The sequence below is a fragment of the Balaenoptera borealis genome (genome assembly GCF_965194805.1).
Source record: "Balaenoptera borealis genome assembly, chromosome: 14".
Classification (NCBI taxonomy): domain Eukaryota; kingdom Metazoa; phylum Chordata; class Mammalia; order Artiodactyla; family Balaenopteridae; genus Balaenoptera; species Balaenoptera borealis.
The window spans coordinates 19,270,630-19,283,584 of NC_138875.1; the positions used below are offsets into that span (position 1 = coordinate 19,270,630).

The following is a 12,955-nucleotide window of genomic DNA, read 5'->3' on the forward strand; positions in this document are numbered from 1 at the left end:
CATTGGCAGGCAGATCTCAACCACTGCGCCACCAGGGAAGCCCCAGAATTTTTTTTTTAATTGAAGTACAGTTAATTTACAATGTTGTGTTAGTTTCAAGTGTACAGAAAAGTGATTTAGTTATACATATAGATATTCTTTTTCAGATTCTTTTCTGAAAAGAAAAGGTTATTGCAAGATATTGAGTGGAATTCCTTGCAAGATATAGGTTATTGCAAGATGTTGAGTGTAGTTCCCCCCCTGTGCTATACAGTAGGTCCTTGTTGTTTATCTATTTTATATACAGTAGTGTGTATATGTTAATCCCAAACTCCTAATTTATCTCCCCCTACTCTTACCACTATCCCCTAACCATAAGTTTGTTTTCTATGTCTGTGAGTCGATTTCTGTTCCGTAAATAGGTTCATTTGTGGAGCAGAATTTTTTGATATTAAGAATAAAAGTCACGTAAGAGAATATATTTTAGGATGTATAATGTGAGGCCTGATGCAATTTTCAAATTATGAAAGACTGAGAAAGCAGTGGGATCCATTCTAAAGAGTGATTAATTCCTATGATGAAATGCCCCTTATCATTTTGTAATGTACACAATTATATAACACACTAAAAAGAAAAAAGAAGGTAAATCAATCAAATGGGACTATAGATCAAGGGAGATTGAATTGAAGAACAAGAAAACAACACAGGCCAAGTCAATTGCTTTGCTTGCCTCTATTTTCCCCCTGCTTTTGCTCCCACCTGCTGCCATATTCTACCCCAGGGGAGGGCAAACTTTTTCTGTAAAGGACCTGTTAGATAGAAAATATTTTAGACGTTGTTTGTCATGTATTTTCTGTGTTGAATATACTCAACTGAGCTGTTATAGTGCAAAAGCAGCATAAACAATACGTAAGTGCATGGCCATGGTTATTTTAGAGTAAAACTTCATCTGTGAACACTAAATTTGAACTTCATATAATTTTCATGTATCCCGAAATTTTATTCTTCTTTTGATTTTTTTTTTTTTTTTTTTTTTTTTGAACCATTAAAAGATGTAAGAACCATTCATAAGCTGTCCTAACAGGCTGGAAGCCAGACTGGGCTCCCTGCCGTGGTTTGATGACCACCACTTCAGCCTGACCACCCCTCTCTCATTTCCAAACACATCGTTTATTGTCTCTGTGGACATTTCTTTTACTTCCAGCATTTAAATGTTGTTTTGGACTAAGAACTTAATCCTGGAAGAGACTTCAGAGGACCAAGTAACAGAAGTAGTTCCGCTCACATTCTGCAAAAAACAGACTTGCAGGGCTGCTACAGCCAAATCAAGTTCCCCTGAAACAAATAGAAGCCACGGTGGCTGTCTAAGAGGATTTAACATAAAATGGAAAATTCTTGGCATACTCTGTCAATTTCATTGAAGATTAAAGGATAAATGCAGGACTTTGAGTCATCCCCAGAAGCTATTTAAAGTGATGTTAGCAAATATGAAAATTCTTTGTGTGTTTTAACAGCATAGGTCATTGCTAAATTTTAATTTTTTTCTCACTAGGGAATCTGACCTTAATGTGATAAAAACACTCTTGATCTTGGTGTCCAAAAGATGAGGGTTTGAGTTTCAGCTCTGTTAGTTTTACTGTGGTCTTGGGTAAATTAATATCACCTACTAGATTCTTGGCTTCCTTATCAGTAAAATGAGATTAATAATCCTACCTCACAGGACTTTTATTTTTTCTTATTTTTTTAGTCCTTTACTATTTATTATGAAAATTTCAAAGAGAAACAAAATAGTAGAGGACTGTAGGGGTCCCATGTGCCCTCACCCAGTTTCTACAATTCCGTGCATTTTATCAAACTTCTTTCATTTTTACCTCACCCCATTCTTTCCTCTCTTGAAATACTAGAGTAAAATACTCTCTTTAAAATTTCAAAGGTAATATTATCTCACCTGCAAATATTTCAGTATGTATAACTAACAGAGAAGATCTTGCTAAGGAATATCAATTCCATTATCACACCTAAAATTACAATAATTACAAATAATGCTTTGCAAAAATGCAATAATTCTTTAACATCATCCGTTATCCAGTCAGTGTTAAAATTCCCCTACTTGTTTCAAAAATGTCTTTATATAGCTGGTTTATTTGAATCAGGAGCCAAAGAAAATTCATATATTGAATTTGGTCATATGTTTCTTAAGTCTCATAATTTCTGGCAATTTCTCTTCTCTTCTCCCCATCTTTCTTCATATAATTAATTTGTGGAAAGAATAATTATTTGCCCTGTAAAATTTTACATAATCTGGATTTGGCTGTTTGCAACCTTCACCTTTGTAGAGTCATTGAACAGTTTCCTCTTTCTCAAATGTTTACCGTCGGTAGATAGAGGGACTGCATACTTCATAGGTGATGCTTTCTACTTGTGATTGTACCACATCTAGAGAACATAGTGTCTGGTGGTCTCTTTTTTAGTTTTCTGTTAAGGTTGATTAGTGGGGTCCCTCGAGTTGATGCATTCTTCATCAACCTCTCACCTAATGTTTTTAGAGCTGGTTGATGACTGTGGCTTAGAACCATTACTTCACAAGGGGTTGCAAAATGTAGGTTTTCTAATTCTATCAGTCCTTTCGGGTTTATTAGCAGAAATTCTGTAGCAAAATTTTCCTGATCAACTGTCTGGTTACCAAGAAATACATGGTAAATTCATATCATAAAGGCAAGATCAATGCTTGTTAGTGTCTCCCTCACCCCTTTTTCTGGGCTAATTTTTCGTATAATCCTGGCCCGTCTCCACTGAGTTTGAGGATTGTTGTTGTTGGTGGTGGTTTTTCTCTTAACATAATTTCAGGAATTAAAATGTTTTGATATGTTTTAATCCATCACAGTCATTCCTCTTCAGGTTGGCTTTTGTGTCTTATTCAAGTAGTATTTGGTTACTTTTTTGCTTTCTGGTATGACAAGATATCTCAGGCTCACCTTATATACTTCTTGCTCCAGATCTAAATCACTCAAGAAGTCCTGGTTGCATTTTAGTAGAAAATAGTGTACTGAGGCCATAGTCTGGGCACTGGGAGTGTTAATTGCTTCTGTTTCTAAATTTTCAGTGGATAGACTTGGAATATACATTTTTAAAGGGAAATAAATCATCATTTTCTACTCACGGTTCCAGTTTGGATTGTAAGGTTTTTACATAACATTTTTGGTTCTAATTTGGATTTCTTTTTCTCTTATGCTAAAAATCTTGGTTCTTAAGACATTAAGACAATGACTTCTTGACTTTATTCTACATCATGCATTCGTGTGAGTGAGTCATGTGAATGTGTGCACACACATATAATAGTTTCAAAATAGCAATACCAATATTTCCACTAACAGTATTATTAATGAGTACGGTTTAAGATTGTTTTGGGATTCTTTTTGTTCTTAGGACGTATCACATCGGGGAAAAATAGTCCCTGGTGCGTGTTTTAAAGTCACTTCAAGTAATTCATGAGGATATGCCACCAAGTTTGTATGCAGATATATTCATTTTTTTTATTTGTTTTTTATTTTAGAGGATTTTATATTTTCTTTTTAATTTAGTTTTATTTTATAATTAGGTAAAATAATTACATTTTTCAGTGTCAAAACTGTAAATTACAGATTTTCCCCTTCTATCCTACTCTCTCTTCCTAGAGAAATTATATGTATCCTTTTCTGCACCACGCTTTTTCACTGAATAAATATATCCTAGAGAAAACTCTATAGAAGTAGGTAGTTCATTCAGTCAGTCCTCTTTTTGTGGGCATTTGGGCTTTTCCGAATCTTTTACTATTACAAATAGTTCTTCAGTAAATGGCCTTTATAGGCTACTGAGAGTTAAATAAAATGCAGTACATTAGAGGTCTCTGTAAAGTATAAAGTGATACACATACATGTATATAAGTTTTATATATATATATATATATGATTTTGTTGTATTATTAGCCCCACAGACATTTATTAAGCACTTACAGTGTGCTAGAATATGAATATGAATAAGACATAGTCTCTACTCTTGAGGTTTTATAGTCTAATTGATACTGAATGAAAAGAAAATTTTCCCATTTTTCATTCTCAGTTTAATTTTTAAGTTTCTAATCAATGATTGTTTCAACTGGTGTCGTTTTAATATTAAATTAATTCCTGGATTTTGGATATATACAGATTTCCATAATTTGTAATATTTTTTTACTATATTTGATTACAGTGCTAATACAGAACTCCTTTCAGTTTACAAACTACATAATTATAACATCAAAGAGGTTAGTTTTGTCCAACTGATTTATGTTTTCCTAAAGCTGGACTTCACAATGACGGCAGTAACAGTGACCACGACAGTTCCCCTGAAGGGGAAGATAGAAGATAATTCTGCCTCGTATGAGTCCACATCAGCTCACATTATTGAAGAAACCGAATATGTGAAAAAGGTATGTGGGCACTGGAAATCATGTTACCATGGTATGATTTTTTACAATAAAGTCTGATATGAATTAGTGGGCTTTGTTTCTCCCTCCCTAGAACATGTGAGGAAGAACAAACCTAGTTTGGCAAAGGACAACCTTGAGAGCTGAAATTTAAACACATGCGTTGTCATTTCTCTTGAGGGTACGAAACTCTGTTCCTATACTTGGACTAAGACTGAATAAAGGGCCAGGAGGGTTCAGAACACCTATCAGCACTTAATTTGTCCCACACTATTCACACTGCATCCTACTGTTTTACATCATTTCTCAGTTCTTTCATAAGTATTGATACTTTGTTGCCAAGTAGATATTTATGATGCCTGCTGAGTTTCTGTCTCTCCTTACCTTGTTCCTTCTCAAGCAGTTCAGAGCGACTATCGCCAATGACTTGTACATGTTGGCACGTTACTTCATTAAAAATGTGAAACCTTATGAGAAACCAATGATAATGTCTGACAAAGATGTATATTCTCATGAACTACTTTTTAGAACAGATGGAAAAATTTGGACATAGCTAGTTTGTGACTTAGAGCGATTAATTCATCTTTGAGTGTCTTGCAATTCCATAGGTCACCAAGACATGGGGCTTGTATTTCATGCATAAATTTGTATGATCTCCTCTGAGTAATTATTCTCTAGTAATTATTAAATAGTAGTTATTCTCTAGTAATTACTAGATAGTAATTATTTTGCAGTAATTACTGGATAGTAATTATTTTGTAGTGATTACCAAATAGTAATTGTTTTATAGTAATTACCAAATAGCAAATTAGTACTAAATTACTATATAGAAAAAAATAGAACTAACTAGTATTAAATACTAATTACTAAATACTAATTATTTTGTGGTATAATATTCATTTGGGTTATATTTTAGGTTTGCCTAAGAAACAGTTGTAAAGACCAAATGCTCATTTTCTGCAATCTAAACAATATTAGCCTAAATGCAAGTTAGGTTGATGGCAGTTATTTAAATCTGAGATTGACATATATGTAATACTTTCTAGATAAATTTGGTACCCTGTAACTGGTATAGAAAAAAAAAGTATTTGGTATTAAATGCCTTTGAAAAAAATATTTTTCTTTTCTTTTAGATTCGAACTACTCTGGAAAAGATCCGAAATCAAATATTTAAAGATGAAGTAAGACATAATAGTACAAATCACAAACAAGATGCAAAGGTAGTGAATTTAGCAAAATGTACCACTTTTATTCCTTCAGTAAATGAACATAAAGCCATATAGACTTCCTTTAAAAACTTTTTTTTTTTTTTTAATATATACTCCATTTATTTATTTATTTATTTTTAATTTTTATGGCTACGTCGGGTCTTCGTTTCTGTGCAAGGGCTTTCTCCAGTTGTGGCAAGTGGGGGCCACTCCTCATCGCTGTGCGCGGGCCTCTCACTATCGCGGCCTCTCTTGTTGCGGAGCACAGGCTCCAGACGCGCAGGCTCAGTAATTGTGGCTCACGGGCCCAGCTGCTCCGCGGCATGTGGGATCTTCCCAGACCAGGGCTCGAACCCGCGTCCCCTGCATTAGCAGGCAAATTCTCAACCACTGCGCCACCAGGGAAGCCTAAAAAACTTTTTGATATTATTAAATTATTCTTTGAATGATGAGTATTAAATATTTTGTTGGTATCTAAAGATGTTAACGGGCATATGTATGAAATATTTAACTACAGATGTCATTAGTGGGATCAGATTGGAATGGCCAGCTCTTACTTGAATATTTTAAACTTGGCTTACTTATCTAAATTGTATGGGAAGATATTGGCTCAGCCAGGATACTTGGCAGCAACATGTTCCAACGACAGACAAAGGTACAAGCTTTTAGGTTCACCTGGGCCACACCAATGGACACCCAGTTGAAGCCATTAGGCTGTGTGATCAGTCAATAAGCTTAAATGCACCCCTTCCCCTGTGACCAGCCTTTTATTCTTAAGGTCAAACAATGTGCACTTAGCCTTGTCTGGATTATGCCAGGTTAAACCTCACCTGAGCCACATGCACCTCATCAATGCCAGTGTTATCCACTCTGTAGGACGGCCACAGAGAACACTAGAACATAGCGTAAGATGTATAAACAGAGCCTTCTTTGTCATCCTCAGCTCCTAAACTAACACAACTCACTCCAATTATTTTCTTAAGTGCTCTGAAACTGAAAAAGAGGTTAATGTTTGTGAATGATAGGAAAGATCAAACATTCAGTTCTGACTATGTTGAGTTGCCTATCAGACTTCCGAGTGGAGGTTTCTGATGGAGGTTGGATATCTGATTCTGGAGTTGAGGGTAGAAGTCTGGTAGAGAAGGTCCAGGCTATGGGGTAGAGATTTTGGGAGTAAGGATGGTATTTAAAGTTCTGAAACTGGAGGAGATCACCAAACATATCAGTGTGGATAGAAAGGAGAGAACATCTAAGCATTTAGTCCTGAGAGTTCTGATATTTAGATGTTGGGAAGAAGAAGAATCTATCACAGGAGGCTGAGAAGTGAGACTAGTGAATTAGGGGGATAAACAGGAGAGAATGGAGCTACTGAAGACAAGGAAAAAATGGGTTTCAGAAAGTGAGGAGGGACCGCTGTGTCAAATGGCGTCTGTGGGTTAAGTAAATTGAGGGCTAGTTGTCGACCATTGGCTATAACAATGGGGAGGTTTTTGGAGACCTTAATAGGAATAGCTTCTTGGGAATGCAGATGAATTGTGTTGCCAGTATGTCTGCCTCGGCCATCTCAAACCACAGAAGGTCAGCAGATGTGTTAGATTAAAAAAAACAAACAACTGGCTTTGTGGATATCATTTATCTCCTTAAAAGGTCTTAATAGTATATTTAAAACTGTAGGGAGGGCTTCCCTGGTGATGCAGTGGTTGAGAATCTGCCTGCCAATGCAGGGCACACGGGTTCGAGCCCTGGTCTGGGAAGATCCCACATGCCGCGGAGCAACTAGGCCCGTGAGCCACAATTACTGAGCCTGCGCGTCTGGAGCCTGTGCTCCGCAACAAGAGAGGCCGCGATAGTGAGAGGCCCGCGCACCGCGATGAAGAGTGACCCCCGCTTGCCGCAACTAGAGAAAGCCCTTGCACAGAAACGAAGACCCAACACAGCCATAAATAAATAAATAAAATTAAAAAAAAAATTCTATAAAAAAACAAAACAAAACTGTAGGGAACATAAAAGGCATGAAAGATGTACCTCCACCTTCCTTTTAATATAAGAATCTATTCAAATTTGAGCAAATATAGAGGCCAGCTGCATTTCATCTGGAACTTCCCATTGATATTTAAGATTCAAAAGATTTATTTGTGTTGATCTGAATCCTCCTTGACATATGTAATACTGAGTGATAATTATTGTTATCAAAGTTAGTAGAGAAAAGGAAAAGTCAGGTGAATGATTTTCTTGTTTGTTCATTTCAGCACTGTGGACACATCCAAAATGGCTTTGACTCTGAACTGGATCCCTCTTGTTGCAGTTTGGATCTGCTCATGGAAAGGATAAAAGGAAAAGACCTACAGCTCTTAGAAATGAACAAAGAGAATGAAGTGTTGAAAATCAAGGTATGACCAGTAGGAGAAATTTCTAATTTTGTACTTTGTGCCAATAGGATAGATTTGTGCATCTGTGAAATTAGATAGACATCCACACACATCCATAAATCCACACATGTGCTCACATACTTAGAGAAGCCCTTTTACATTTGATCAATTAAATCTCACTGTTTTATTTTGAAGGTGATTTTTATTATTAAAAAAGATTTTACAAAAGTTCAATGGGTATAGTTTCAGTTGTACAAGATGAATAAGTTCTAGAGATTTACTGTACAGTATTGTGCCTATATTTAATACTGTACTGTACACTTAAAAACGTGTTAATGGGGCAGGTCTCATGTTATTACTACAGTAAAATTTAAAAGTCTTTATATATGTAATAATTAGATATTAAAAATTGCATATTAATTAGAGCACTCATAGTCAAATGTCTCATTGTTTTATTTAGCTAATCTATTGTTGGGTGCCTTATATTTTCCTTTTTTGGCTTATTTTATATACAGTCCTACAGTGATTTAGTGGGTAGATCTTTGCAGCCATCCTTGATTATTTCTTTAGGTTAAATCTTTGAAAGATTCATGACACTTTGTCGATATTGCCCCTAATACTTCAATCTTGTCCTCCTTCTATTTCAGGAAATATGTCTTTTAGTACTGCTGTGGCCAATGATAAGAAAACGTTTGCAAATACGTGTATAAGCTGATGGGGCACTGGGGGACACTTTGCAGGGGTGTGGTTTATATATGCAGGGCACTGATGTTCATACAGCTCGCTTTGGCCTGGCCAGTGCAAATCACCTGCATGACAGCCCCAATAAATAGGGGGTTCTCATTTTATGTTTTCTTCTTACCAGATAACAGCATCTTTCCTCTTACCCATTGTCTATGAAGGTGCAAATTGTACGGTTACAGCCTCTGTATTTATGGTTGCCCATCAAACTGTTCTGTCTTTAACCCTTTTTATTGTAGAAGTCAAAACATGCACAGTGACCTTTTGTTTCTAGCTCGAAGCCTCCAGAGAAGCAGGAGCAGCGGCTCTGAGAAATGTGGCCCAGAGATTATTTGAAAACTATCAAACACAGTCTAAAGAAGTTAGACAGAAGCATGAGGACAGTAGACACTTACTCCAGGTACCGAGCTAGCAGCTTGCATACTGGTGAACTAACCTCCAAGCTGTTCAAGTCTCTCTTTTGGGGAGGAGTTAGATGTGAAACAAGTAGTGGCCACGTGACTTGGCCAGCCCCTGGAAGGGCAAGCTGCCCGTCTTCTGCCCTGATCTCCCCCCACCCCTGTTTAGCCTGGTACCCGGATATTATGCCCCCCTTGCCCAGAGCCCTGCCACCCAGCCTAGAAATCAGGGCTGGCCTCATGACACTGGCCAGTGGCTTCTCTTCTGGTTCTGCCTTTGACTAACTAGGTGACCCAGTTCGAATCACTCTGTCTCTCTGATTTGACTCTAAAATGAAAAAGTTGGGCTACATAAATGGTTTCAAAGTTTTTTTGGTCCTGGAATACGTTCTTCAGAGTAAACGAACAAAAACATGTATGTATACGTACATATATATATTTCATATAAAATTATATATTTTATATTTAATATATAAATTAAAATATAAAATCATACAAATATATATGTGTGTGTATATGGGTGTCTCTATATCATAGACGCACACCTACAGTTTGGTTGTTTTTGAATCTGAAATATGTGTCCTAGGTAGGGCCAGTAGAACTTTATCTGGAGAATGTATTCTAGGACTGGAAAAGGGAAACGTGTATGTGTGTGTTGGCCAAAACTCAAAAGAGGGAAGCTCATTCAGGCGCGGGTGGGGCACCTGGGTCTCTGCCAGCTCAGGCCCTAGGAGGGTCCCCAGGGAAGCACAGTAGGAATCCGCTGCACAGGCGACGCGCCCTCAAGCTTCAGGTTGGGGTGCTGATGGTCACAAACTCTTGGGCATGCAGGGTGCAGATAAAGTACCTACGTGAAAGAGTGAGCAGGTGTGTGTGGACGGGAGTGCCCACGTCCCAGCAAAGGGAGTGTCTGGGCAGGAATGCCCACCTGGTATTTTCAAGGGAAGTCAGACACTTTTTTTTTCTAACCGTAAAACCTTGAGTTCTGTTAAACACACAAGCAGATGTGGGTGCGCATGTCAGTTACAAGTCAGTTGAAACACTCCCAAGTGTGGCCTATGGGCTGCCCGCTGAAGACTTCTCTCCTATGTCTTTTAGTATAACTCCTGCTCTATGCCTAGGAGATAACCCCCTGACACAGTGGGGATAATTATTCTGCTTTTATGACACTTTCTGGTTAAAAAGAAAACAGTTTTTACTTGAATCTATAAGATTTTATTTCTGTTCTAGATAAGTTTTGTTGAGAAAAAGTCAAAAGTTTTGCTTTTCTTAAATTTTTGTCTCCCTTTCTTATATCAGTTCACAGAGTATGCTTTATGGGAGCAAATGTCAACATTCTAGAAATAATATTTATATGTTATTAATTCTCCATTGATTTAGTGTTTCTGTAGTCCATCAGGTTTATTTTGAAGAAAGACTGAATTCAAGGAAGTAATTCTAAACAAGTGTGAATTATTAAATATTTTTGGCTACTCAGAAAATTTTAGAGGGAGATAATAGCTGTATAGGTTTAATGAAAACAATAGTCTGACAACTGTTTTTCTGACAAAAGGTTAACACACTTGAAAAAGAACAGAAATTGAAGCAACATGTTGAAAATCTGAATCAAATTGCTGAAAAGCTTGAAGAAAAACATAATCAAATCACAGAACTGGAGAATCTTGTACAGAGAATGGAAAAGGTAGGCCTGTGGAGAATTAAAGGGATTTCTTCCTGACAGGGTTAGGGTGAGAATTAAAGAAGATAATATGAAAATAAATAACGATAAGTGAGAGTGCTCTTTGCAACTCCTAAGATCTTAGGATGGACTCAATAATGTTCATTTCTTCCCTTACACATTTAATATGATGTGTATTGTAGTTACTGATTTACCTCTTTACAAATATTGCAGTCGAATCATTCATTATCTGTCACTTTTTTTTTCTGGTAAATGTATGGCTTAGAAAGGGGAAACATGTGAGGCTATGAATAGAAATAATGGAAAAGATCACAAAGTCTACCTACTGCTAGTAATAATATAGCGAATCCTTGTAATTGTAGCATTTTTATGTATTGGAGTCAGTGAAGTGTTTATTTTTGGCCACCCAAGTCCCCTTTAGATTTATAAAAACCTATGGCTGCCCTAGGACAGGTATAGTTCACAATTAAGAAAAGACATTCTTGGGACTTCCCTGGCAGTCCAGTGGTTAAGACTCCACGCTCCCAGTGCAGGGGGCACGCCGCACGGCTCGGCCAAATTTAGGGAAGAGTAATAATAGAACAAAAATTATTAAAAGTTTCATGCAGTGTTCCTTTAAGTAGCTGGCCCTCCAAATACACACAAAAGGTGAGCACATAAATTTCGTTTTGCATGCCTTAGAATTTAGAATTCAGGTAAACCAAGCAATATTTTTTAATAGTAAAACAAACCAATAGAAAACTGGCATCTTTGAAACTGAGTTGGAGTAGATAAGAATACAGACTTTAACTTCTAGTAAATATTGCCCAGTACATTTTTATATTTATTACATGAATTCCCTGATTTTCCTCCACTCTTCTCAGTCTTATTTTTTTTAATGAGTCTCCTTGAATTGAAGCTATTTTAGAACTATCACTTCAAAAGCATCACATTTCAACATTCAGGATATTTGCCTGAGAAACCTTGATTAATTTTTTACATATTTCCCAAGAATTTAATTTATAACACTGTGAGTTTGGCTGAATTTGTGATCTTAATGAAGGTCCTATGAGGAAATCACGAAAATTAAATAAGCCCAACCTTAACTGAATCTAATAATAATAATATACAGCTACATCTGTGTTGCACGGTGGGTGATGCTGAGTGTTTTACTTTAGCCAAAATCACAGGGCTAAAATGTCCTCAAGTAGCTGGTTTGCCCTCGTGTAACAGTTTATAATTATGATGTTTTGGACAAACTGTAACATTTGGATGAATACTTCGCAATGTTAGAATATTTATCCTGTAATAAATAGTTTAGCAAACTAAGATAGCACAAGGAACGTTTGCATTTCGGAAAGGAAGACAATTCTGGAATGCAAATAGGGTTGTTTAATCAAACTACTTGATTAACCAGCTTGACATTTAAATTTAGATTTGCGGTCACCTCAAACCCAGTAACTCTGGGTCATGTTTACTGGTCAGCTGTCAGTCCCTGAAAATTAACAAAAAAATAGTGTAATGTAATTTCTATTTTCTAGAAACCCCAGGAAATCTGTACTGGATGTGAGTTCATCTCAGAATTCTGGGGTATAGTCACTGGACTATTTATTCAACAATATTTGAGCTCCCACCGTGGACCAGGCAGAGCTCCAAGCTAGATATCTATTTGTGAATGAACCAGATACAGTCTCTTTGTGGAGATTGCAATGTAATATATCTGGGTGGTGTGAGACTCAAGGAACTGCCCAGATCTCCTTTCATTCATTCTCCCAGGGGTCCTTAGGGAAGCTGACATCCAACTGAAGGTAGGGATGGACCCCAGAGTAAGGTTAAGTGGCTTAGAGACTGGCAGACATTTTTGAGAAGTGATGGCCTAGCATTTGTCTTGATATTGACCCATAATGGAGAGCTGTCTCTAGGAGCTCTGTGACATAGTAAGTGGACAGAATGCCCATGGTTCAGCAAGGCCATGCAGGAACCTTCCAGAACATTCTAGTTCAGTGACTTCCTAGAGTGGAGTCTTTTGGAATCTCTGGAAGTAGGTGGGAATGCAGTGGAAGGAAAATGTGCAGGAGTTTTATTTTTATTTTTTAAACATATTTAGTTTAAAGATACATTACATTTGTAAAATGATCACGCAAATAAATACAACTATA

At 36.8% G+C, this 12,955-nt stretch overlaps 1 protein-coding gene across 9 annotated transcripts in view; it reads left to right on the plus strand.

Annotated features, from left to right (window-relative positions):
* CCDC68 (coiled-coil domain containing 68) overlaps positions 1-12,955 on the plus strand; it is a 50,455-nt gene that overhangs the window by 12,665 nt on the left and 24,835 nt on the right. For 8 of the 9 annotated variants that reach the window (XR_014233975.1, XR_014233976.1, XR_014233978.1 and 5 more), the window contains 5 exons: positions 4,298-4,426; positions 5,557-5,643; positions 7,881-8,021; positions 9,016-9,141; positions 10,692-10,820. Coding sequence is in view for 4 of the 9 variants with exons in the window: in XM_082353424.1 (XP_082209550.1) it covers positions 4,310-4,426; positions 5,557-5,643; positions 7,881-8,021; positions 9,016-9,141; positions 10,692-10,820 (600 nt within the window). In the remaining 5 variants the exon portion in view is untranslated. Of the gene's footprint in view, positions 1-4,297; positions 4,427-5,556; positions 5,644-7,880; positions 8,022-9,015; positions 9,142-10,691; positions 10,821-12,955 lie in introns of those variants that run through there. The other variant, XR_014233977.1, reaches the window with a different exon arrangement.